The 27,966-nt window shown below is 42.5% G+C and overlaps 1 protein-coding gene across 6 annotated transcripts in view; it reads right to left on the bottom strand.

Moving 5' to 3' along the window:
• NFATC1 (nuclear factor of activated T cells 1) overlaps positions 1-27,966 on the bottom strand; it is a 110,582-nt gene that overhangs the window by 30,278 nt on the left and 52,338 nt on the right. For 2 of the 6 annotated variants that reach the window (XM_084217592.1, XM_084217593.1), the window contains exons 7-9: positions 16,170-16,225; positions 14,797-14,929; positions 1,582-2,268 (exon numbers count right to left, since the gene is read on the bottom strand). In XM_084217592.1, coding sequence (XP_084073718.1) covers positions 1,582-2,268; positions 14,797-14,929; positions 16,170-16,225 — 876 coding nt within the window. Of the gene's footprint in view, positions 1-1,581; positions 2,269-10,840; positions 12,208-14,796; positions 14,930-16,169; positions 16,226-27,966 lie in introns of those variants that run through there. The other 4 variants (XM_084217596.1, XM_084217597.1, XM_084217594.1 and 1 more) reach the window with 3 other exon arrangements.

Below are 27,966 nucleotides of genomic sequence, written 5' to 3'. Positions count from 1 at the left end.
ACTAAAACCCCTCTCTCAGACTACATGGTAAGAAAGTTCCTCTGTTCCTCCACAAGAAACTTAAAACAGACATGGCTGAGGAGCTTCATGCACCCTTCATCCCATGTCTCCAGCAGGGACTAGCAAAAGGCAGCTTTCATGGTTCTGTCTGAGAAGAGGTTGCTAGATTTTTGAGAGGTAAGACAGGAAGGCTGCCCCTTTCTTGTGCTTTTCTTCAAAAGACAGCTACACACTAGGTTTAGATTTATCTAAATACTCCTCCTTACATAGATAAATTCTGTTTTTTCTCAAACCCAAAATTCTGGCAAGGCATGGCTTTTTTTTTGTTTGTGTACATTTCTCATTTAGCTTGTTGAAATCAAGCTCCTCGCAGCATAGGTAAGTGATAAAAATGCACACTGTGTGAAGAAAATCTTGTCAAAAAGATGTGTTGTGCAAAACTAGTGACCTTATCTCCTAATGAGGAAAAGTTCCCTAGAAATCTCTATCATGTAACCAGTAACAACTTCTGTGAAGAAAAATAATTTTTCTAGAGTTGAAAAGCAAAGAGCTGCTACTCAGGCTCCAGAACATTAATTTTGAATCCTAATTCAGTGATTAGCACGATGTTTAAAATAGAATGGCAAAATGTCCTTTTAAAAAAAAAAACAACAGTGCAATGAATTGTCCTGAAATTCTCCCTAAAGGACAATAACATTCAGATGTTCCTTGGCACCAATTAGTTTCAATGAAGCCGTTTAAGTGGCATTTCAATGAGTATGGTATGTTACATAAAATTTCGTGGCTATTGGAAAGGAATTCCCATTCTGCATTAAGGTAAGGGTCCAGAATACTACTGGGATACTTAGCAGCAAATGCTAAATCTCAGTTCAGTAAGGTCACATACTAAATTCCATATTTTCCCTTTTATTACATTCAACTAATAAATATTTGGGAACTAGGGTCTTACAGGTTTATCAAAGCATTTCAGCTTTTCACTGCTGCATGTAAAATATATATACATACAGAATCTTACAAAACCAGAAAAAGAAAAAAAAAATAAAAGAAAAGCAGCAGCAAGGCCACAATAAAAATGGGGAAAAAAGGTAGTCCTAAACATCAGATGCAAACAGACTGAAAAGTGACGCTGAAAGATACGCCTCCATTTTTAATTTGGGCCTTCTTATCTGAAGTAGAGCAGTTTAACATTTAGTTTCAGTGAACAGATTTGCACATCAGATGTTTCAATGGGATGTCAGATGGGACAATGTTAAATATGTTTTCACTGCAGCTCCACAGGTCACTGGCATGGGCATAAGCCAAGAACATACAGTTAAGATTATTACAACACAGCTATTGGTCATGCATCTAGAGCTCTATGCTAACTAACAACATTTAATGCTTAGATAATGGGGTTTCATTACTGCAAATGAAATGAAAGGGCCCTTTCCTGTATAAAGACAATCCAAGCAAAGTCCGTACCTTTCCACCAGGCTATTAACGGAACTTTTTTTTCCACCAGGATTCAAAAGAAGGGAGGCTTAAGGGAACTCACTGATAGAGCAACACGGTGAATGCAAACCTGTGCTGTGGAAGACTTACCATCATCCAGGTACATCTGGTCCAATTCCTCAGGTTCTCGCTTGATCGTTACAGGAATAGGGGCCAAATTATGATTACTTTCCTCATGCAACTCTGGCAATGACAGTGGTTGGGTTGTTGGAGACTCATTTCTGTGAACCTTCGGCAGTTGCTGCTGCTGTTGACCCATTATGGATGAGTGAGTTGGACTGCAGGACTGCAAATAGGTTGGCTCTTGGGTAACAGATGGAACTGGAGAAGAGGGACTGTTGGGATAGAGTGTTTGTTGATAACCAAGGGGACAGCTACTGCTCAGATGTTGACTCACCTGCGGCTGCAGCATGACGTGAGATGATTGCTCGGGGGGGCTTGGGTGCACAACTATAGACCTTGGCACTTCCTGTATGGTGGGGACACCTCCAGTGGGCTGCTGAAGTCCGAGGTGACCGTGGCCCGGGTTGGGGATGCACTTGTAAGGAGAGGATGAAAGGTCGTGCAGCTTGGGGCTTGCGTTGGGAGAAGGTGACATCACGGCGTTTCTCTGCTGACAGGAGGCGAAGCCGGCCACGAGGCACGAACCGGGATCAGGGGGCATCATGATCTGCTGATTGTAGTACGGTTTAGAGAGAGGGCTTAAGCCTTGGTTCATTGGTCCACAGGTTTGAGCAGGCTCATAGTCATCTGTGGGTTCTGTTTTTATAATTGGAACTGTTAAAAGAAAAAAGGTTTTAAATAAACATGAGTTGCGTATTGGTATGATCAAGTTGGCTTGTGGCTAGGATACCCTTTGCAAAACAAACAACGTCGTGAATAAGACTCTGTGTGTCTTTTGCCTAGTTCTCCCACCCTATAAAAAAAAATGAATGAGTCATCAGCACAAGAAAGTCACAGCTGGTTCTAATATTGAAAAGGACTATTTTCTTTGGACTCTCCTCCAGCACTAATGTGCTATAAAAATCTATTTGCAAATAGCTGTGCTTCAGTGGAAGCTTTGGACCCAAGGGCTCCATGGATTTGTAGTAATCAAGGCAAGAATTTTAACTTGGATAGACTACTGCATTTCTACAGCTACCGATGGCCCATTTGATAAATGTCTGTACACGCAGTAAACTGGAGCATAATAAGGTAGAGATGGGGCTTTTAGAGTTCAATGAAAATAAAGTTGCAAAGATATATGACAAAGTGCTATGTACAAGGAGTTTTCAATTATGAGGATATTTTTGAAAGAGTAGGATCTGATTTGTTTAGTTTTTTACATAATTGCAATTTCATTTTTGCTAATGCCAGCTCCTAACAAATGTTAGTCAGTCTCTGGCTACCAAGAAAAACTGATTCCTGTTTTAGACCTCTGCTTGCTCTACCCAGTGTCCCAAACAATGCCCTAACTGAGCTGTCACATCTCTAAAAACTACCAGAATGTGGACAGAAATGATTGTCGGTGAGCGTCAACTCAGTGGCAACAAATGCAAAGCTGCTTTCTCCAATCAAGGAAAGATCCTTTGTCAAATTGAGGCGTCTTTTCAACATTTGCTTTCTCTCTCAAATCAAAGAGAGGCATCTTTGAAGCTTCTCCTACAACAGATGCAGTACACAGCAAAACTGACCACATTCTTTGTCAGGAAAATTACAAATAACAGAGCCAAGCTAGACTGTAGATGTATTTTTTTTTCTAGTCAGATGTGCCTCTAATGCATACAACGATCCAGCATGGATGCATAGTGGCATTTATTTTCTTTCTAAAAAATTTCTGGTGACACTAGAGAATATTTTTCTTAATGTTCTAATAACTAACCCATTGTGGCACAAAGTCAATAATGAAACTCTTTTCACAACTCAGCTCAGATACATGTGTGTTGCACAAGTGTCTCTGACTGTATTTTTATTTGCATGTGTTTTACAAAACACTTACACATTTTCCAGCCATTTATTATGTTTGTGTATGAGTCTTTTTGAGCCCCTTAAAATGCACGTGTCCATCTGTACATATAAAACCTCCTTTAACACTCACAGATTTTGTTGGTGGTGAATGCACTTCACTACCCTTGTTTTACAGTCCCCGAGCCCCTTGTTAACTTTGTTCCTTTTATGTTCTTTTACATGTAGATGCTTGCAACACTTGTTTCAAGATTTCTAGCACCCCAGTAAAAACAGGTCCATATATGTAACAGATGCACAGGTGCTGCTCAAGACAAATAGGCTAGGTGTGATGGACTGTCATTAGATTTCTCATAATCTTATTTTCACCAGCTTGGGTGCTGCACACTGGCTAGCAGGTCTACTAATGCACTTGGTTGGAGAGAAACAGATTCCATGTTCAGTGACAGCTTGACAAAACCACTATCACACCCTTTAGGAAAATGCAAGACCGAAGAAATGCACCTAGATAAACACAGCAACTCAGATATTGTAAGAAAATACCTTTAACAAGTTCCTGAGCTTGCAAATATTCTCACATGTTTTATATTAGGTTCACTGTGCTAGCACTAACCACAGCACAGCTGGAAATATGATGGTTGTTGAACACTGAATTTTCCCAATATATCACTGTTATAGAAACACCTGTGCTAAATAATTCCACGCTCAACCACTGGCAATACAATTCCAATAAACCCTGGAGTTGTCTGACTTGTTATAACCCAGGGAAGGATTATAGCCCTGGTGGCAGGCAGGCTGGAGGCTTTACAGAAGACAGGTTCCTGATCTCAGGCTGGCTTTTCATTGTAGCTCTTCTGCAGTACACCATTGCACTTTATTGTCACTTCAGTTTGAGTTTTCTCTTTAAAAAAGCAATGCCACGGGGTCCATTTGAAGGTCTGGTTAGTGGCCATGAATATTGCTAGATTTTTTTTGTGTGTTGCTACACTGAAATACACATACTGCAGCCAATGGAGGACCACCAGTAAGTCATGCTCTGCATGAGGTGAAGGACTGATGGGTGGCAGGAATTCTATTCCACACCTGTTAGTCCAAAATCTCACTTGGAGATGGTGACAGCAGCCAAAGACACTCCTGCTGCCTACAAATTCAGAGGGAATACAGAGACTGGTCAGGGCTAGTCAGGGTTGTTTTGCTTTGAGCTAATACTTATGGGCATCAGTTATTTCATGTAATGGGAAACAAACTGTCTTTAAATGGACAAATAATACCTTCACTAATGCTTAGAGCTGCCTGAACTTGTTCAACTGAACTGTTTTCATTACCTTTTAAAATGTGTTTTTTCAACACAGTAAAGAAATTCAGACATTGCTCTGTTTCATATATTTTGTTTGTATGCTAATCTCATCACTAGAATAAGTATCACACCAGAAGAGAGAAGAAGTATTCCTGCTGAAATGGTGAAGGGATTTGCATCTCACTTTTCTGTGTTTTGCCAGCTGCATAGCCATGAACCCTGTACAGAGCGAGTGCAAGCATCATACAGACTGGGATGGCAGCCACTCAACTCCCCTAAAAAACCAGCAAAGATCTTCATGAGGTACCAGTTTGGAGAAAGGAGGTCTGAAAGACTTTTTTTTTCCCAAGAAGAAACCATTACTAATGATCCAGATGACCTGGAATCAGACCTGTAAAGCTGAGCATGTCAGAAGAAACAGAAGACTTTAACATTTTCCTTCCAGCCAGATCTCAGCTTAAGTATTTTACATGAATAACTGTAGTACTTGACTTGTGGAGGACGCAATACCACAAATTGCTACATTACATCAGTTAATGGCTTGTTTATGCTACTCTGTCCTATTACCTGCTTCTCCCCAGCCTATGTATCTTCAACAAGCAAAGTAACAAAGGCCAGAAATCTTTGCCAATGTTTGTATTTGCAAACAACTCAAACTACCTGTGGGTCTGACCTGGTCATTCTGAAAATACCAATAATAATAAATATTAATAAAGTATCGATTTTGATTGTATCAGAAGTCGGTGTAAACCACCTTACATTTTTTCATTGAAAGGGCAATTGTTTTCTTCCACTTTTCAATGGACTTTAGAGGCCCCAAAGTAAGAGTGATGGGTATTTCAAGGCACACCTCCCCAAACCAATGCAAGAACAGCCTGTAACTGTATTCAGTGGCTACCCACTTACCATCACAGTGTCTATGGTGTAACTCAAACACTGTAATGGGGCCACAAGGAACTAACACATCCTCACCCATTGTCTCACTGGCTTCTGGGGGACTGAGATGCTCAGCTGGTGTGGGCAACTGCACCTGACTTGGAACTTGACACAAACCTTAGTAGTCACCTGCACCGTTTTCTCCTAGATAAGGAAATCATAGAATACCCTGACTGGGAAGGGAGCCTCAAGGATCAAGTCCAAATCAGGGCTCTGCACAGGACAACCCTAGGCAGTTCACAGGGGAACCCTCTGCACAAGACAACACAGAGGACAGCACTGCTCACAGGCCAGCTTGTGTTACCACTTATCTACTGACTCATGCCTGATGAACTGCCAGACTTTACAAAACCAAGACTGAAAAAGGGGGTTTGAGCCCTTTTATACATGCCCATGGAGGCATGGTAAGCTAGCTGTCAAAACACACATCCACTTCCATTGTCACTGACTTCCACAAGTGAATATTTCACAGAGGGAGATGCAATGTGATATAGGCAGCACCACTAATTTTCCCAGCATTAATATTTAACAGAGAACAGAATTAGCCTAACTTCTAGCCCAAATATTTCAAATCTTGAATGACTTGGTAACACCCTGCCAGCTAAAAGAGACACTCCTAGTCAGTCACAGAGCAGGCCTGGGCTGGCAATTAACTGCAAAGCCCTACAGCTGTTCAGAACCTGTGAGCACTTTCAGCAGAAACAGTCACTTCTTAAATCCAGGAGAGCCAAACCAAACAGCAACAATCATTCTGTCTCAGAACTGCACTGTAGTGCTGAGGTAGCCCCCAGTCTTGCAGACTCTCAGCTGGCTAAAACAAAAAACAGTGACTGAATTTTTGATACACTGAGATTCACCTATAATAAACTGCAGCAATGAAGCCAGAATTTGTGAAATTGTAAACACAAAAGATGAGACTCAGAAGCAACATTATTCATTTAAGAGTGCTGAAGAATCTGGTCCTTACCCTAAAAGGGTAAAAAGGAATGCAAGTTTGGTACAGTGAAGTTTTTAATGCCTGTTACTTCACAATGCACAAGGTCAGCTGACAGATGGTTTTGAACGGTTCTTGATTTTGAATATTAAAATATGACAGAAGTCACTGTTCTAAATTAGTCTGATAAGCAAATTAATTTCAAATTGGTTTTCAAGGGGTTGGTGATGCCTTCTTAGGCTCTGAACTCATGTCATTATGTCATCTAATTTAATATGAAGTTCTGAGAACCACACATTGGCAGCAGCCCTAGCTATAAATCAAAGCTTCTTACTCAGAGAGATCAGGGTTATGACATCATACCAAGGCACTGGTGGAAGACAATGGTCCTTCTGTGTGTGTCTGAATCTGGGAGAAATATTTCAGCCAATTCTGCAAGCCCACATTTCAATGAAAGGCCTTTCTAGCAGGTAAAAAGTTAATATATCAAACCTAGAAGAAAAATAATAAATCATGCACATTCAGTAAAGGGAGTCAGAAAGTGCTCAGATATATACTATACATATTTTTTGACAATTCTAACAAGTGTTTGCTTTTGCACTTTAGCAATCCAGATGGGTTTTAAAACTTGTTTTATTTTTTTGGGGGGGAGGAATGTTATTCGAATATGTGAACTGAAAAAATAAAATCTTATCAATTAAACAGATGTTTATCCTGATTAACATTTAACTATCAAATTTCCATGTAGTATTATCAGTGTAGACATTTATGGCACTAAAATATATTTATTTTACCCTTAAGTTTGATTGAACTTATCCAACAAAATAGCTTCCTTTCATGGTGCAGACTATGATGTAGTTCCCTGGCACCTGCACACAGATTTTAGCTAAGAGTATGAAAATCAAAACACTACTTTTTTCATCATGTGCACACACCCGTTTCTTCAACTTCTGGACTATGTCTGGCTATTGGTAAGAATTTGGGATGGGACTTTAAAGGAGAGCTGAGGAGTTAGCTATCTAAATCTCCATTACTGAGCTGAGCTCTGAAAGGCCATTTGTGCCTTTGAAATCCTTCCTTGTCAGTCAGTTTTGATACTGGCAGCACACCTTCAGAAGACACTGCACTGGTGACCTCAGGTCCTGTCTCTGCTTTGCTGCTGGTTGACCAGAGACTAATTAGGGATGTGGATGCATCTCCATGTGCAGTTTAGCCCCTCTGGATTTGTGCAAAGACAAAATCCTGGCTGCTGCGGCGCTGGCCGGATCCAGCATACTTGAGGCCTCACCCCTTGTTCTGACTGTGGAGCAGCTGGTGCTGGGGAGAGGCGAGGGGCTGGCTGCCCTCACAAAACATAATCCCTGTTTCAGTAACACCCGAGCAGCATGGCTGAGCAAAACTTCCTGAAATTCTCTGCCAAGACATGTGCAGCAGTGGCAACCTCCGAGACAAGGCACGAGCGCTCAGTCCCAGGGATCTTGTGAGACAGTCAACTACAGGGACCTGTGCAGATGCTGTCTGTGAACTCGGTGTTTTCCCCAGGCACCTCTTAAGCCAAAACACTTTTAAAGGTCAAGCTGCTATCAAGCCTTTGGTTTTAGTTACTAAATCCAGTGCACGGTGACTCAGACACAAAGGAAGCCTCCTGCCATCATGACACTGCAGGGAGCGCATGTGTGTGTGCACCTTTATTTGCACAAGTATCTGAACTCGCCCTCTCTTGCTTGTACACTACTACTGGTGCTACTCATCAGGAGGCCTAACTCTAAACCATGCCTGCCTCCCTGCCAGCCCTTTTTTGGGTTTTGTGTATAGATTTTTACAGGTTCAGATGAATATGTACATTTTTATACAAGAATAGCTCGGGGAGATGGAAACCTTGTGCATACACCTCACCACATAATCTCGGACAGTGACATTATCTGATCTGGAAGTGCTTTCTAGCTAACTCATTTGCTAAATGCTTCTCAACAGCTGTTAAATATTAGGTTATTTTACACATATTTATGAGACAGAAGATTATATATGGTAGCTTGTTGCATGCCCTACTAAATCAGGTGGGGAGACGTAGGAGGTAGGTGGAGGGGATTTTGGGTTGCGCTAGTACAGAAAATTATGCATTAACTTTCTTTCAAAAGAAAGAGATAAAAATTCTAAAAAGGCACAATTTTTCACCATAACACTTTGTTCAATCCTGCAGTGTTGAATAGGAATATCAAGTCCTGTGATATGCCCACTTGGGCTGCTCTACTGCTGCTTCCACAGTGTGGTGCAGCACCTGGCTCCACTGCAGCCTTCAACTGGACATTTAACTGTGCACAACACCCAGTCTGCACCAGCCAAGGCTATGTCACCTCTGTCAGATGTTAAAATCCTCTGGGCTGAGGTCTGTTTTGATGATGCTACACAACATTACACCACCAGTGCTGACTATCCCTGCTTGCATGTGAAATCACTGGAAAGCAAGGCAAGGAGTCCTCAAAATGCTCATGCAGAGGAGTTCAATGACCAAAACTACAGGCTGGGGTTTTTTTCATCTGAAGGAGAATATTTGAAAACTGAGGTACTGACAAAAGATAATTTTATGCACTGGAAGTTAACTGTTAGGAGTGATCATTGCTGATGGTCAGACACAGCCACGGGCCTCTACAGAGCACTTGTCCACCCCTGCCTTTCTCAGGGCAATCACACAGGTGATGCTCTTTCCTGGCCGCCCAGGTGAAGATGGAGCAGCACAGAGAGGCCGTGTTCTTCATATGCCTCTCCACACAGATGAAGACAGACTCTGTGTGCAGGTCAGATGTGGCTGCCTGGGCTGACTGCTGAGAATGGATGTCACCTGGGTGAAGTGTGGGCAATGCAGGAAGCGTGGGCAGCTCCAGTGGGCACCCAGCACCCGAGGGTGTAATGCTGGTGAGCGCAACACGGGCCTCCTCTGCTCCTCCACACACCTCCCATGGCTCCTGGATGGGAGTGGAGGGGCTGATGATGAACTTTGTGATTGTCATAAATGAGAACAGGACTCTGACAAAATCTCATCTGTTTTTAGTTACTCTGCTAAATGTCAAAATTAACAATCAGCCACTGAGTAGCCAAAACGAAATAAACTGTGTCAGTGTATAGTGTAAAAATGAGTAACTGTGATTCCTATTTTCACCTAAAATAAAAGTCCTCTGGGCCCAACCTTTCACCTGTCCCTTCTGTTGCCCTGTCCTGCCATGTGCTGGCTTTGCAGCAGTCCAGATGCTCCTGGGGATGAAAACACCTCCAGCAGGTCCGAGGCTCCAAGCCTGACTCAGCCACGCTCCGTCCCTTGTTGAGGCACTGCTGAGGGGATATTCCACCAGGGACAGGTTGTGGTCCCTGCACAACACAGGCCCTGCATTGGCCCTGCTCCCCCAGCAGCCCCCAGATCACCATCATTTGCATAAAGGACCAGGCTCATAATTTTGCCAACCTCAAGCAGGAAACTTCAACAAATACCGAGAGGTGAGAGGTGTCAGGAGATGATCAGCACAAGCCACATGCTGTGTCACATTAGAGTGGCAACACTTTGCATCCTCATTTCTGCTAAGGGGCCTGATGTCATCTTTTAACTTGGGGAGTGAGGTGTGGGGGGAAGGGCTGAGGCGAAACAGAGGCATGGCTCCTCAATGCAGCCATGGGGAAAGTGTTGTTACACCCATCTGTATGGTGGGCAGGGGATAATTTTGGAGCACAGGCAGTAAGTCAGGAGAATGCTGACATCAATATGCCGTGGGCAGCACACACCCTTTTCAGATGTACACCAAGGCGTGGTCCTGCAGGGAGTGGGGATATCCTACGATGAGATATCCTACGGTTCTATTCTACACTGTTAAGAGCTTCACTTCCGTGCCACTGGGCTGTAAACCACAACACTGAGGCACATCTAGTCACCACAGGCAGGCTCTCAGCACAGCTACACACCCACAGATTCAAAGGACTTCCATCCCCACCAAGTCACTGTGGCCAGGTTTTCAGAGGAGCTCAACATCTCAGAGACTTGTGCAGATGACTGCAGGGAGGCAAAGGAAGTGCAGAAAAGCTGTATCTGTGAGTGAAGGCTGTGCAGTGGAAATATGGCCCTGTGGGTAGTGAATGCATCTCAAAGTAAAAGTTACCCAGAATATCAACACCATTTTAATAAATACCAGAAGCAATGAAATGATCTTTTAATAATGCTTTAACAATTAAGAAGCCTGACAGAAACAGAAACTGGAAATACTTTATCATCAACTCTTTGCAAAAGTGTATTTTTCATTCCAGTAGAAGAAACACATCAACTTTCCTTTTCCTTTTTATTAAATATTTCCTGGACAAACTAGCCTGTCTTTGGTTAGTCAAATATCACTACTAATAAAATATCACTCTAAATAAAATTCAAAGGAAAACTTTCCTGTGTTCAACATTCTTGGTATCAATACTCGTTGGATAACAGAAAACATAGAGAGCACTCACTCCTATCTGCAAAAATAAGTTCTTGACCACATTTCCTCTATTTTTTTGTACCTACTTAAAAGAAATCTAAACAGACAGAAATCTAATCCTTATCATTCATTGTTTAAAGTCTTCTGAGCAGGAGAACTTCTTCAGCTTTCTTAGATGAAAAGACAGGATTTGGAATCACAGCATACATGCCTGTGTTCTTCTTCAGACTCTCCGGGTTAGTTTAACCCTGAAACGTGGTTTTCCAGAATGTTCTGCTGTACATAACAGACCTGCAGAGCCCCCTGCATGGAGCCACAGCAATGGAGGCACTTTAAAAGCTGAACATCCAAGGGTCACTGCTCACTGTGCTCTGCTCAGACTCCTGACTGCAGTGTCTGGTCCAGAGCCTTTCTCCTCAAATTTTGATGGGATGTGGCAATGCAAAATGCATCAGTACTTACCATATGAGCTACAGGAATTCACCTGTGCCAGAATGGTATGGAAACTACTTATATTTCTGCACCAGGCATGTCTGTGGAGGAGTCTCAAGAGCCTACAAGGCTGCAGGCTCCAGGACAAAACTGATATGCAATTGCTCAGTGATAATGTATCATTGAAGTAACGCTAAAAAAAATCGACATTACAGTCATTTCTGTACAATATAAGCTAATACAGGATTCAGGAGTTGCTCAAATTTAGCAGAACAGTAAATCAAAATTTCAATTAAAAGTGGATTATGAGTACTTAGGTTTACAGTCTATCCCAAGACAAAGACTTAAGCAAGCCCGTTTTCAAGACTTTGGCTCCTTTTGCAAAGCGTCTACTTTCTGTTTTGCTTTGTTATTTAAACTTTTCATTTACAGAGCAGTAAGATTTTCATTTTTACAGCAGTTTTTTTATTTCTGAAGCAGAATTTCATCTTCACCAAGTAAGTCCCTGCTCTGCCAAACACTTGAGCTAACAGAGGGAAGGTACAATCCTGCCACATCTCTGCAGCACAGGAGAAGCCCTGCGGTGGTGAAATAACACTGCTGGAGATGGCAGCTTGTGCTGGCTGCATGTCACAGAGCTGTACTCCATGGAGATGCTATAGAACCATCCATGGGAGGTGGGATGAGTGAGGTCACGTGTCCCTGGATCCACTGGCTGTTTTCCCCTAGGGAATGAGGAGAAATAGGAGCTACAGGAAAAACCCCCTACTGCCCCGCAGTGGGGGTGGGAGCTGCACAGCGAGCCCATGGCTCTCCCACTGCTCTGCGAGTGCCCACACCCACCCCGGGAGCACAGCCAGGGGGTTCACATAACATTTAGGCTTTAGTCCACATTTGGTATTTTGTTTTGGCACAGTCCAGTTGAGCTGTAAAATATATATCTGATGCGCATCATGAAGCTTTTAAAAGCTCCCTCACACAAAAATACCTGCAAAACTACAGTAGGCACTGAAATGCAGCAATTGATTAGTCCTAAAGCACAGAAGAAGAAGAAGCAGCAGTTTACAGGATACCTCTGTATGTGTAAAACCACATGTTACACTTCATGATCACTCTGACATTCGCTCGTCAAAACCCTCCACCTTCTCTGTTAGTAGGATTTGTTTAAACAACAGACAACGTGTTACCTGGGCCAAAATCCTGCTTATCTCATCTACATTTTTTTACACTGATCACCCAGTGGTTCTTGACTCAGGTAATTTTTTCTGCATGAGATAAACTTTGGTTTTCTACAATGCCTTGAAGCAGTAAAAGAATGTTGTGACTGAAATCAAATGAAGCCTAAAATGACTCCTAGAAATACAGCAGCATAAATGACTGATTCAATCGCTGTACGTGGTTTCTAGATACACAGCAGAGGTGATTGTATCTATCTTTGAAAGGCATGATGGGAAAAAAATACCAGCCACAGAAGGGCAAAACCTTACAGCTGTAACACAGGCATTACAACACAAGCATAATAAAAACATACTATACTATTAACTCTGATGATTGCAGAAGCACATTCGCTTTTACCACTGTTATGGGAGAGGCTGCAAAGAACGCAACATGTTTTTCAATTACATGCACATATACATATGTATTAGGAGAATGTGAATGGAGAACTAAATAGGAATGGAAAGAATATTTACTAGGAATACCTGCTTTCCTTTACCCTACCCTGGTGTTACAATTTTTCTTTCAGGTTTCATCACACTGAAATGAAATATTTCACTTGAATTTAAATTGGTGCAACAGACTAAACAAGATTACTAATGTTTTCAACAATTATCATAATTAAAGATGTCTTTCCAGAATAAAGCCTAGGCTGGTTCCCTGTTGTCACTAAGTCTGCTGTCACTAATATGTATTCCCATCTCTTCGCAGCAAATGTTCCAAACACAGAATAGTGATAGCATAAACCAACTCTGCAGGAGTGCACACTATTCCCAGGGTTTAGAATACAATGGTAAAAAAAGGTCTTGGTAAAGGCTGGGGGAAGATGCTGCTTAATAAACGGACAGCAGCTAAGAAGAGGCCTGAATCTGAAATATTTATGAGGGTAACTTGGGTGACAAGGCAATACCTAATTGCCTCTACAACTGATTTTTGTTGCTGAAAAGTATTGTGGAAGAGAATAACAACTCTTTTTCTTTCCAATTTAAGAGATGAACAGTCTTTAAATGTACAGACATCCCCACTGGGAATGAAGTTTGCATAAGTAGGCTGATTCAGTGAAGCATAGCTACACAGAACATATGCAATAAGCACTCCGTTGCCATGTCAGGTTTCCTGTACTCTTGTTTTTAATTTAAGTCCCAATAAAAGTGCATGCATGCTAACTGGGTGAAATTCTGAATGTGTACTTTAAGGGATTTCACCTACAAAAAGTTAGCATGTCTCTTCAAGTCATGTGACTTGAATATTGCTTTGTTGGTATTTCCCACAGAAGGATTATTTTTGCTTGGAAACTCTACAAAAAATCATAGCTTAATAATTTTTTCTAAATCCTCTTGCTTCCCAAACAACAACAACAACAACAAAAAACACCCTTCTTTTCCTACTTTCCCCCAAACAGTGTTCTTGGTAAAAAAAGCTATTTCAAATAATAATTAAAAAAAAAAATCTAAATTTACTATTAAAATCTTCATACAAGCCTGCTTGGGATTCAGCTATCATGAGTGACTTTATTGTCACTTCACAGCTACCAATATAAACTCAAAAAGAAAAAAATGCCACACATTTCTGAACATTTCCCATCCATGAAGCATTTTACATGGAGCACTCCGATCTCTACCCACGTTGTCCATCTTAATTTTCACTCTGTTCAAGGCAGCAAGGTCTGAGATCTGCAAGGGGAATCCACACACCACCTCCAGCTCAGAGCCCAGCATGCTTAAAATATTGTGGTGTGAATTTAGAAATGTTATTTGAATGCAATTTACCCTCTGGGGTTAGAAAGTCAGACCAAGGGTTGACAGCAGCTTAGCAGAGAGCTCAGTGCCTTCACAAATGCCTGAGTTCATGCTGTGGCTCTTCAGCTCCCGAAAGCAGAAGTCCTTGTTTCAACAGGTCTCTGCCACCAATGCAAATGGAAACAATCTGCATTGTCTCGTGTGGGCAGCAGAGACAAAGGCAGCTCTCCTGGATTTATTCTCACTCTCATAGCACCACGTCTATTTCCAAAACATTCTAATTACGAAAGAATTATTAGAACCATGTATGATCATTATCTCTCACTTTTACTAGCAGAGATAAGGAATTTGTTTTGTTACCATTAGCAGGAAGATAGGTGAAAAGCTGGTACTGGCTCCTCTTTCTTTTCCCATTGCAGACATAGAAGTTGACCTGAACAGGGCTGGTAATTCTCTGGTTGCGGAAAGGTGGTATCTCAACCACCAATGAATTCTGCAAAAGCAACAAATCAGAAAGTCACGGCACAACTAAGACAGTCTAGGTGTACAATGGTATGGAAAAATTAACCCCAAGAAGGAAGAAAAACACTCTCCGAAGGGAAACTGGTGGGCTTTGTGGGCAAGGATAGCTTCCCACCAACCCCAGCATCCTTGCCAAGGACTCTAGAAGTAGGGAAAGTGTTTCAGCATGGCTCAGATCTTTACAAAATTACTAGCCCTCACTTCTTCCCTTTGGACAGCAAATATGATACTGCATATGGACAAGGCTCTATCCAGCCTGCCTCTGTCAAGAATCTGGGACCACAATCAAATTGTGGTCTCTAACTCAGCAGGAGAAAGCACAACGGCTCGGTTGGCAGGTCATCCCTGATATATCTGAACCTAACAATATTTCCTTTGAAAGACATTAGGACAGCATTACTCAAATATTTCCATTTTCCACAGTGAAATATATTTTTATATAACAACTCAGGGAGTTTTAAGCACGCTAGCTTCTGTGGATGGGAGAGTCACTGTTGCAAGCACATCTAGTGCAACATGAAAAAGGGCTGGAGAATGTGTAGATGATCTTCCACTGCCAGAAACCAAATACTCCAGCATGGGGCTAAGGAATGACTTAGCTTCTAGGGCATCAGGGCTCAGACATACGCGCAGTGAATCTGCTATGACCATCAAAACCTCCCTTGGCGCTTTTTGAAAGAGTAACAGGGAATTCTCTTCTTAGCATTTGGCCTGAATTCAGCCAAGATCTTTAAATGTTTGCCTGCAGTTTTGCCAGTATTGCATACTCCTGCAGACGTGGAATAGTGGATGTACTTCCCACTTAGAGTCACGGCTGAGAGAGCCGCACTTCTCCAATGTGGAGCTGATCTCCTGTGAGGGGACTCATGTTTCTCCTGCTGAAGATAGAGGAAAGCCAAGGAAAATGATCAGAAATTGCTTTGGGAGCAGCGGAAAGAACTGACCCAGCAAGACAGAAGATGAGCAGATGGAACTGGCCCATCCCGGACAATGAAAAAATATTTTCCAAATGGTCTCTCCTACTTTTGGGACAGCTTCCAGTGAAGGCTTTTTACCCCATGCTCACGTTAAAGAAAGATTTCCAGGAGGGGAGGCCTAAGTACTTGTTCTGTTTCAGCGCCAAAGCCTTGGAAATCCCTCTTTAGTAACAGTACTGGAGAAGGCAATATATATTTTTCATCTTGATGTTAAAATATTTAAGGCAGACTTACTGGCTTGCACATTTCTTTGTCGGTTTTGGCTTCCATTTCCCACACATGGTGACCATCTAAAAGACAAAAGAAAAAGATATCTAGTTCTTTCCTTTTTTCCTTTCCCAAGCCAAGAAAGGAACAACTTTCACAAAAACAATCTCTTTGAAGGGGTACTGCATATGGGAAAAGGAGCTCCCACAAAGCATTGCCCAAAGTGTTGCCCAACTAAGACACCATCGGGGTCACCTCTGACAGGAGCCCCTTCAGCTTTTCTGAAGGCAAGAACCACAAACCAGAGTGCATGATGCCATGATAGGGGGGAGCCCCTGGGAGGGAGTTTGCTCTGCCACTAGCCTGGACAAAATATGCAACTGTTCTACATTCTCAACTTGCTGAACTTTCAGACAACAATACTGCTACTTATGAGGCCCTTTGAACACTATCTAGGCTCTAAGTCATATTCAATATTAATATTAAACAATACAAAAAGTGAGGTAGCATTAAGGAAGCTACTCAGCCATGCAGGATTTGATTTTATTATACTCCTAGTCTGGCTTGTCATAATTCTGCTACTTGGGTCAAAAGGCAAGGTCATAGGCTTAGAAACACAGCTTTAGACTCCATTTTGAAGGTGGTTTTGTTCAGCTACAGTAGTCCCACTTCTGGAGCTGCTTGGGTCCTCCAAATCTACTGAATTTCTGTTTTCAAGCAAACATAGATTTAAGCCACAACTATAACTTTTTCTGGGAACATGTCTTTTGAAAGAAACTGGCTTTGTCTGGTCATTTTTCCTGCACATTACTGATACAGAAATCACTGGAAAACAAAGTGGGCTTTAATTTCCTTGCATCTTCAGACCTCAATAGGAAAGAAACAAGCAAAATAATACAGAATGTAAGGTTTCCATTCTGCAGGCCTAGAAAAACACAAATGAAAGGCCATAAGCAGACTTCTGGATAAGCTGGACAGTGGAGACACATGCAGCTTCATAGGTCCCACCACTGTCAGATGTTACCAAAATGAAGGGGAAACAGATACTTTTGTCATCGCTTTTGTACATTTATTGCAGCATTGGGACATGCAAATGCAAATATTAGTTATTTTGAACTTCATCACGTGGATGTGGGCCTGCCTTAGAAAAACAGCCCTCGGAAAGATAAAAGAGTGAATGGCACTTTTTCTCTTCTCTTCGCTTTCATGGCCAGGATGGAGGTGACGCATTTAGAACTGCCTGATTTATTACAAATGTCTGTAAATAATATTTTTGTGTACGGCTGTCCTACTGTGAAAGGAATGCTGCTGAGGGACTATCCCTGGCGATTGTTTTAATGTCCAAAACCCCTTTTTCTTAAATGTATGGAAAGAAGCACAACATGAAGGCTGCAGCACAAATACCACAGTGAATTTGGCAGGTTTACCCATAGGAAAACAATTAGCAGTTCTACTCTCAGTTTCTTCCTACATTTTTACTGGTGATGCTGGAAGAGGAATCCCTTTAATTGGTACTGCCACGTTCAGCTGCAGGGAGAGAAGGAGCAGCCAGACTGTGCTTGAGACTGGAGAGTGCCAGAATTGAAGTAGGCTTCTTGGGAGGACTGGTGATCACTTCACAATTTATCCAACAGATGCTTCCCCTGGGCTGTCAGTAGAAAACCCTGACCAAAATTCGGCAAGCCAGGACACATCCTCTGTCTGGGAGCAGCCTCCTTTATCTCCAGCCTCTGTAGCACTCCCTCCCTGCCCCTAATTAATTCAATCAGCTATAAAAGCAACACAACACTGACACTCTCACCCTTTTTGTGAAGTGTAGGAACTTCTGCTTTGGAAGGGGTTTGCTGGGCTGTTTTTTTTTTAAAACCTACAGACGTCCAGACTAGTAGTTAACATGTGTTCAATTTGCCTTTGTAAATGGATTACCAGAAGTTCAGGTTTTTTGCTATGTTTAATTTGTGCTTTGCAAGAAGAACGATCTGATTCAGGTTTCTGGTTTTTATTTCCTGCTGATATTTCAGGAAAATTCAAAATGACTCCATCTCCAGCTATTCTTTCAATTATTTCATGCAGCACTGCCTTTATGCATTTTAAAAATTTTTATAATGACAAAAGGAGTTTGCTCAGAAATATTTTAGATGCTGTAATCTAAACTATTAGAAAAAATAAAAAATCCAGAGCTGTGGCTTGTCTTTGGAAGCTAAGAAGAACAATATGGATTTTGCTCCAAGAAATTCCCTTGGGACTGTCCAGACCATCAGCAACTGAGGGGAAAGGGAAGAGAAAGAAGAAGCAGGGAATAGACAACTCATTAACAGCTAGTGACATTTCATTAAAAAAAAAAAACACAGGGAGCAAAAGTTGTTATGAAGCAAGAGACCAAAAAAAAAAAGCCAGAAAGAAAGAAAGACAATTCCTCATATTACGTCTGGTGAACCAAGAGGGAAATCTCAACGCCCACGGACTGGGACCAGCTCCAGGAGGGAAACCTTAGACCACTACGTCAACCTTTTACAGTAAACATGTTTTGCAGGTTTAATTTCAGTTGAGCTGAAATTAAAAAAAGAAAAAAAGGAAAAAAAAAGGAATAATGGCTTTGGAATGGTTTGTGGGAGCCCTAAGCCTCAAGATAGTCTGCCTATGCCAGAGAAAATGGTTTTGCCCCAGTGCCCATCCGCCGGTGAGCCTGGTGAGCAGGCGGGATGCCGCCTCCTGTCAGCGTGTGCTGGAGGAGTGAGGGCTGCTCGCCCACAAAAGTTTCCATTGTACGCCTGCCACATCTGCAGCAACGCGCCTGGTCTGGGCCCGAGGCAACTCCCTCCTGGCCGCCAGCCAACCCAAGTACACCAGAGCAATTTATACCTTTCCAAAATGCAAATAATTCAAATTACAGACATAACACAAAGCTGAAGCAGACACATTTCAGGCATTCCCGTTAAAGTTTGCTCTCTGGAATTACCGTACCCAAATGGGCAGTTGTTATACGGGGGGGTGGGGGGGCGATGGAGTCAGGAGAGGAAGGAGAGGAGGAGGCACGAAGGAAAAGGGAGAAAACGGCTTTTCCAAAGGTCTTATTTCACTCCCTTTCATTTCACTATTTACTTTTACAAAGTAATAAGAAGTGTCTTCTCCAAACCAAATGCCTGGCTTTGTTTAGGCGTTTTTAAGATTTATAGTGCAATATTTTGAAGAGAAAGACAGTTCTTTATATAGCTAAAAAGTTGGGTCAAGGTATTATACTGGTGTCTTACATTTTGTGAGGGCTTTTTTACCAAATGGAAATAAACCCAAAACATCCATGCACAGAGAGCCAGGGCTGCAGAAGCCCTGCAGAGTCCCTGTTGGAGTGCCCTGCTCCCTTACTGCCAGCAGCAACAGCCATTAACCTGACAGAGCCAAGGCTTCAAGGGGGAACCACGCAAGGGCTGGATGAATGACCCTCAAAATCCCTCCTCCTCCAAAGAGAGTGGCAGTGCTGGGGGAAGGAATGCTCTCGCCCGTTCTGCACAGGCTGGAGGCTGTGCTGACAGGTGGCCATCAGCACTACTGCCAGCTAAGACACCAGGTTGGTCAGGAAGCCTGACATTTACAGACCCATCCCTGTTATTTATAGCCATCCCTGCTCCGTGTGTGCCTCACCACCATCCGCTTCTGCCTTGTTTTCTTCGTCGCTGTGAAACTCGAAGCACCTGGGATTGCTAATGACGAAAATGCTGTGAACCCACATGTTATTGGGGGTGGATTTTCAGCTCTGCAAGGCATAAACACCCTGTTTTAACATGGGGTAGCTGAACGGTGAATGGGTCTTTGTAGCCTGCTCTTATCGGCCGCTCGCTCCGGTGTTGAAGGAAACTGCGCACAAGTCCAGAAGTAAAAATACTCTAATTCATCAGGGAATTCCCTGCAGTATGAGTCACCAAGCGGCTTCCCCACCACACCCAGCTACAAGATTTCCACATAAAAAGGCACTGTAAAGGTCTGTTTTAACACAGAAGCAGGGTTGAAAAGTAGTTGAATAAATCTAGCAGATTCAGTTATTCACCCATAGAGCCTTGCAGACCATGGCATACAAATTTTCCTCATGGAAGAGCAACACAAAGAGCTGTAAAGACTTTCCACAGACATTTTTGTAGCATCTTCCCCACAGCATTGCCAATCCAGAGAGATCCCCTAGGGTTTCTAGGGCTGGATTTACCTTTGTGTCTCAGGGAACTGCAACCATAGTGTCAGGGGTTTGCAAGCTCAAAACAATCAAACTACCAGCATAACTTTCCAAAATGATGGATTGCAGAAAGGGGGAAGAATATACAAATGCAAAAAACCCTAAGCTTGGAAGCTCAGGAGGGTATAACTTCTGGCAACCACTTAAGTATTATGCCTCTATGAAATAGGCATAATGGGAACATTCAGATATATTTAAGTGATTCCACTTTACTGCAGGAGATTAAAACAGTCTATATTCTTTAGTGGACTTGTGTTCACTTGAGATATGAGAAGAATAGACATTATGTAGGATTTCACTGCCGATACACAGGGTACATTTTATATTCTTCCAGTCTGTGCTTCAACACAGTTTGACTGCACTGGCTGCACTATAAACCTGTTTTTAAATTAATATTTTCAAAGTAAAATGGTGAAACAAGCCCTACCCTCCCAAAGGAACCCACTACTTGATTAATGTGTTGTGAGATTACCCTGAACAATAATTCCTATGTTACAGCCCAGATTACTTTAACATGTCCACAACAGGCAGGGCACAGATGCAATGCAGAATCACTTTGAGGTGCTCTGCAAAGGCTGTCTGCCCTCGTATTTGGCTCCAACAATGCATATTTAAATCCCTGAGGAACTAAGAATTTGAAAGCTTTCAACTTGCACTACTACCCTTCTCCCCTGGTGAGCGCCCTCCTGACACTGAGAGGACTGATCTGTGAAGATGTTCAGAAGGAATGGATGGGTTTCTGTGCAAAGAAGAGGATGAAGACTATGGCAAAGTCTCATAATTCAGACTTAAGAGTTATCCACTTCTCTGCAGAGATGCCATCAGCTTCCAGAGGAAGGGCAAGTTGGACTGGCAATGAAAGAGGCAAGGAGGAAGCTCTGTTGCTTGGAGGGCAGCACTCCCCAGGGCAGTCCTGGGCACAACCCACTGGTATCATCTCATCAGCTGGCACTTATGGGTTGGCATGGGTGTACTGCTGTCAGATTTTGCAGGAGCAGCAGCCTTTTGGATTTGAGGATACCACAAGCAGCCAGGGCAGTTTTCTCAGCTGGCCCTACAGCTGTCTTGCTGCAAACAATGTTTTTCCAGCTGGACACCAGCAAGGCAGGGGATCCCACCAAGTGGGTGGAATTCTGTAGCTATCCTTATACACTGGTGTACATCTTAAACACATTTACAAGGGTCAGGCACTAAGGAGGAACCAACACCAGCCAAGTAGTCTGACATGGGATGTACAGGGAAGATGGGGAAAGAGAGCAATGAAACATTCAGAAAGAGTGTGTGCTAGTAGAAAGCAATATCTGAATTGTAAGTGGCCAGGACCTTTGTTTTGATCTCCTCAGTGGCACTTGCTCTCCTGAGATGTCAGCCTTTTAGGGACCTGTGAGCAGTGAGATGCCTCCTAGTCCCAGAGCCACCTTCAGAGCAGCTCTACCTCCCGGTGCAGCTCCAGCTGGTGCCATGGCCTGCCTACTGCTCAGCACGGTGTCCCTGACTGTCTCTCCAGCCACCCTCATCTCTATTCTTTGCTCTCACACCACTTTTGCTATGAGACCACACAACTGGTCTGATTTTCACTAACTTTATTTCCCTCTTCCATGCCAGGAAGTCCCCCAGACATTCTTCTGCCCTCCTCACAGCCTGCTGTGCTGCTACAGAGACTTCCCCACAGCTTTGCTCCCCATCCCTGGCATGCCTTCTGGCATGCCTCTGTCCATGTGCGGCAGGGCTCAGGCACAACTGACCTATTTTTGTTTCCACATCAAAGGTGCTGTATTTGTTGGTGTCTTCTCATAAGCATTTTTTGCAGCATATATATTTTGTCCACTCCTTCAGCTACACATTTTTGCAGTATTGAGTTGAGCGCTATGTAGACTTAGGTCTGTTTGCCATCAATATGATACTCTCAAGTTACTTTTTCTCCCTTCTCTACCTTGAATTAACAATACAAATGTCATGCAGGGAGCAGGTGTAAAAATCCAGCCCAAAATGGATCTTACCGTACTTTGGAGTCAGCGCCAGGCACGCGCTTCCTCTCTGGCTGCTCAGCTGGGCAAGCCAAAAGCTGAGGGACTCACTTTGCCTGAATGGTGAGGCCTTTTTAGCTGCCTTTTACCACAGTATGTCTAACAGACGCAATTATTCTGAGTTCCAGTGTTTGCAAATGAACTGTAATTTCAGTCCAGGTAATTAAAAGGAGGCATAGTGCTGACAACTGACAGATTGAGGTTTGTTTTGAGCCAAAACCATTGGAAAGACCTGCCAGATACTATTTTCAGCAGAATGGAAGCTGGTTGTGCAATTTGTGCTCTCTGGCACCTCCCCCTATTCAAATTATCATTGGTTTGAGGGTTTTATTTAATAACTTTAAGTAATTCCAGGTCTAAGACACACAACTTCCAAGTAAAACTGCAGCTTGACATCCCTGAAAAACCTCTCTAGAGCAGGCAGGTCAAGCAAAGCACACCCAGCACAGCCACCCACCAGCAGTCATGACAGCACTTCACTCTGGTTTTGATTACATTCACGTCATCTCCTTGTCTTCACAATTTTACTTTCCTCTGGGAAACTCTAGTAGGCTGAACCTGTGACTCTGCAGCTGAAACTGAGTAAAATATTCCTGGTCCATCTTCTTCATTCTAATCTGTCTCATATTTTCTCAGACTATTGGAGTAACAAACCTCACAGCCAGTTTAAATCAAGCTCCAAATTTTTCTTCCATGAACAACTCTTTTCCTCTACTTCTGTGCTGGATGCCAACACCACCACCTGTACTATAGCTACTTCTAGTTATTTCTCATCTTAAGATGCAAATTTGATCTAAATGCCTTTAAATCTTCCTTTTTCATTATTTTTTGAGGCACAAACACTTCAAACACTTCAAACTTATGTATGACCACAACTTCTCAACTTCCAGAAACTTCCCATTATGGCAACTCCTTGTGACGTTTTGGCAGATACTTTTAAAGAGCATTTTTTTTTATATCTCATTGTCCCCCTCATGACCCTTTTCTCGTTTCTCTTGTCCAAGAAGGTCAGGCTAAATATTAGAGGTCCCTCCTGCTATCCTTTGGTTTTCTGCCTTGACATCAGCATCTCAGCAACAAGGCACACTTTGGAAACAATCTATCTCTCTATTCCAGTCTTAAATGTCATTGTATTTTCTTCTACATTGAAGGTATAATCTTACTTCCTTAGCAGACCTAAAAGGAACATGCTCCTCCTCTTCCCTCAACTCTCTCTACATTTCCTGTGCTACGCATCTGAGACAAAAACCAATTTTTAATGATGTCAGGAAAGCAACAAGAGACTAGTTGTCATTTTCCAAAAGAGGTAGGCATTCCCTCCAAAACCAAACAACTTTGAAGGCATCCCCTTGCATTGGTTTATGTAGCAAGGTCTGGCTAGTGGCTGTGCTGCAGGGGTGGAGAAGATTCCCAAAGCTGCCCCCATGTCTGACAGAACCAGTTCCTGATGGCTCCAAGACGGACCCTGAGCTGGCCAAACCTGAGCCCATCAGCAAAGCTGGTGGAACCTCCCTGCCAACATAATTAAAAAGGGAAAAAACCCTGCAGCAGCTGTGAGAGAGGAGTGAGAATAAGTGAGAGGAACACCCCTGCAGACCCCCCCAATAGTGAATGAGGGGGAGGAGGCGCTCCAGCAGTCAGAACAGAGATTCCCCCCACAGCCCATGGAGACAACCACATGAGAGCAGAGATCCACATGTAGCCAGTCAGAGCCCATGCTCCCGGCAGGAGCTGCAGCCTGTGAAGGGGAGCCCAGGCAGAAGCAGGTTTTCTCACAGGAATGATGGCTGCAGGGCACCCATGCCGAAGCAGGCTCTTCCTGAAGGACAGACCCTCGTGGAGAAGACTCATGCTGAAGACGTACATGAAGGACTGTCTGCCAGGGGAGGACCTCACACTGGAGCAAGGGAACAGTACGGGAAGGAAGCAATGGTAAAGAGGAGCTGTTATGGACTGACTAAAGCCTCCATTCCCTGATCCTCTGCGCCACTCAGGGAGAGGAATTAGAAGTCAGGAATGACGGAGTGAAGTTGAGCTTGGGAAGGGATGCGGGGTAAAGGTGGTTTTCAGTTTTACCTTTGTTTTTGACTATCCTACTCTATTTTAAATTGACAATAAATTGCCTCCCCCAAGTGGAGCCCGTTTTGCCTGTAACAGTAACTGATATGCAATCTCCCTGTCTTTACTTTGCCCCATGAGATTTTTCATCTTCTTATTTTCTCCCCCCGGTCCTGTTGAGGAGGGGGAGTGAGAGACCTGCTTGGTGGGCACCTGGCAGCCAGCCAAGGTCAACCTACCATACTTCTTTCCTCCTCTGTCTTTAGGCACCGATCACTTCATTAGACTCTCAGATTTCTTGTAAGGGCTGTGAATTCCTGTGTATTTGGACAGACAGTCCTACTGGAACAGTAACAGTAAAAACTATTTGAAATCTTGTGCTAGTTGTAAAAGTTCAGAGACAAAGCTTTGATTGCACAGATACAGCTGCTTGAAGCCACTTAGTCTGGAAAATATGAAAAAATGAACTTAAAGCATTCAGCCACATTTTCTATAATAATAAAAAATTTACAGGATTACTCTGACAAGTGACTTTTGAGACCACTTGGTCATTCCTTATTTCTTTATTGTCCACAGTAAGTATCTGTGATTGATTGATCTCATTCTTCACTGTGAGAGCAACACCCTGGATGAGGGTTGCTGCTGCTGACACCATCTCATGTGTATGGCTGCCGTCCCACTCTGTCTTCACCATTCCCTAGACTAAACAGCCAGGAAAAACTGAAACGTGCTGACATTTCCTACAAGCTGCATCACCACTCCTCCGTGCGCGTGAAAGGGTTCCACCATCAAATGACTCCAGCATCTGATGACACAATTCGCCTAAGGATATCTATTTCTGGGCAGTGGCCAGAAACCCCTTCAGCTATCAATACATCTCTAGGATCTAGGTTCAAGTGACCTTCACATGAACTCCATGCTCCCTACTTGTGTGCCTTTGAAGTTTCCAGTTTATCTAGTTTCCCAAATTGTTAACCTCACTGCGCATGAGTCAGCATGCAATTGCACACTGCCAACTGGAACGTGTGTCCTGAACTTGGATAAACAGACAGATAAAGACAAAATTAAGTAGTATCTGTCTATCTGACTAGAGGGGGGAGGAGAGTCTTGCCACTTGCTTATTTATTATGTGAGCTACAGTATGATTACTGGTGTGAAACATGACCCCTTTTTGGCCAGTTGCCCCCCAAACTGCTACTGGCAATGGAAAGAGCAATGGAAAGATCTCTGAGAATGTGAGATCTTTTACCATGTGAAGCTCTGCCAAGACTCAGGTCACCCATCTCACCATCACATCACATCACGTCAGAACAAACTCCAAACCCTAAGCTCCACAGTGTATCCGAGTCAAACCAAAAAGCCCACATGCTTCCTCAACACATCCGTTCCATTCACATGCCACTCAAATGTTTTGTCAACATATCACTTTCCAGAACTTTATGTAAGTTTTGCTGAAGCTAAAGGACTGTGTTTGAGTTACCTGCCATGTCACAAGGTAAATCCTGCTCACACAACATGTGGGAAACAGAACTGAATTTATAAAACTGACAATTGTACCTTAAGACAGCAAATGATTGATTCTAGTTTTTGCCAGAGACAGAGAAATTTGAGAGGAACAAAAAACCTGTGAAGTGCTAGAGTGGACAGTTACATTCATCCAGCGTCCTTCTTTTCTATATCACATTTTTCTTGTGCAAAAATTCAGCTGACTGAGCTTGACCACACATCTAACAGGAGGCAAACTGTTAAGTTTTCCCATCTGAAATATTCACAGAAAGCTATGATTTCCTTTGGCATAAATATATTTTTAAAAAATTGTATTAGTGATTTCACCCAGTTATCTTTCATCTGCTCTAGTTATAACTACTGCACATCAACACCTTCATGTTCTAAGAGTAAAACCTGTTCAGCAGGGAGGAGGAACAGTTTTGACAGAAATGTCAAATTAGTGTAATTTAAAAAAATAAATGTCAAATGGTGTAATTTAAAAAAATAAAAACAACAGCAGAATGAAGAATTTGAAGCAATAACTAAATCTGAAAAGCTTCCTAATTGTTTGATAATATTAAAAGAGAAAAATCCCTGGAGGAAATGTTGCTTACAGGTGTTTTATTTCACCATCTTTCAGGAACTTTGAGTGTCAAAGACTTTGGGTACAATAGCTGAGGATACTATGCAGTTAGGTTACAGAACTGTGTAGGTGCCAGGATTACTGTTAAAGTCTGAGTAACCAACAAATTGTTCAAAACCATTGAAGTCTCTAAGGCTGGAGTTATTCAGAGATACTGTGAACACTACAAATGTCCATCAAAGAGAGTGATGCATCTTTAGGGAGGGGCATTTGTTACAGGGAAGATTAGACATGGCCTTTGACCAGGACAAAGTGGCCCTCAACATTAACAGCCCAAAGTACCAAAGTCAGTGTTATTTGAGAAACTAATCCCATAGTGAAGTTGGGTGTTACATTTCTGCCTTTTCACTCTTTAAAACCCTTGCTCCGAGCTCTCGTCACTAAGCACAAAAGCAAAGAAATGGGTTTGGAGCTCTCACTTAATTAGTGGCAACTCAACCCAATGATAATTAATAACAACAATACATCCAATGACCATTTCTGCCCATAGGTCACAAATTGATTATAAAGATTTCGTCAGTTTAACCTGATCTTTTAGGTATGTCTAGACTTGGCCAAATCTGTGAAGTCTGGAAATACTTGAGCTAGTTCCAGTGTTAAAAGCTACAAGAGCGAGGAGTGATTTTTGAGCAAGGAGGGATTTTCAGGGTAGATTAACTATTTCAGATCTCAATATGAGACTTCTTCTAACCCCCAAAACACTCTTTTTATCCCAAAATATCCTACAGCATTCCAGGAACTATAGTCCATAATTTACCATAATGCAAATAAAAATACAAACCCATCATTTTCCTGTGCATTACCCCTTGGGATACTGGGTGTGTGTCTCATCACTGAGCTTTCACTCATCAGCTACAGGATACATTTTGTGGACTGAGGGATGAAAACCAGGATTTTTTCAGTGCAGTGAACAGTTTTATAGGTCACTGATCATAATCTGATATACTAAGAGCCAGCATCTGGTTGTTTTGGTTAGTTAGGGTTTTGTGGTGCTTTGTGTTTAGTAACTGATTACCTTAAAAAAATTAGCTTTGAAAAGTGTTTGCAGAAAGTGTTATCAAAAAAAGGTTGCTGATAGATATGCAATCCCTAAAACACACTCTTCAAGCATCTCTGCTTTTTCTGAACTCCCCTCAAGACTTTTGTTGCCTTTTTGTTGCCTGGTACATCTATTATCTACAAATAAAATAAAAAGTTTTAAAATTTTAAGTAACTAAATCAGTCTTTTTATAATTCCAGATCATGATCCGTGCAGATGCACACGTTAACAGGAAGCATTTTCACTCCTAGCCAAACACTTCCTGCCATAGCTAACAAACACCAATTTAATTTCACCTACTTTTGTAACTAAAATGCACACCTTACTGCCACAGAAACACCCAGCCT

The sequence above is a fragment of the Fringilla coelebs genome (genome assembly GCF_963513975.1).
Source record: "Fringilla coelebs genome assembly, chromosome: 1".
Taxonomy (NCBI): Eukaryota; Metazoa; Chordata; class Aves; order Passeriformes; family Fringillidae; genus Fringilla; species Fringilla coelebs.
Note: the sequence above shows the minus strand (reverse complement) of the source record. Positions and strands in the feature narration are given on the sequence as shown.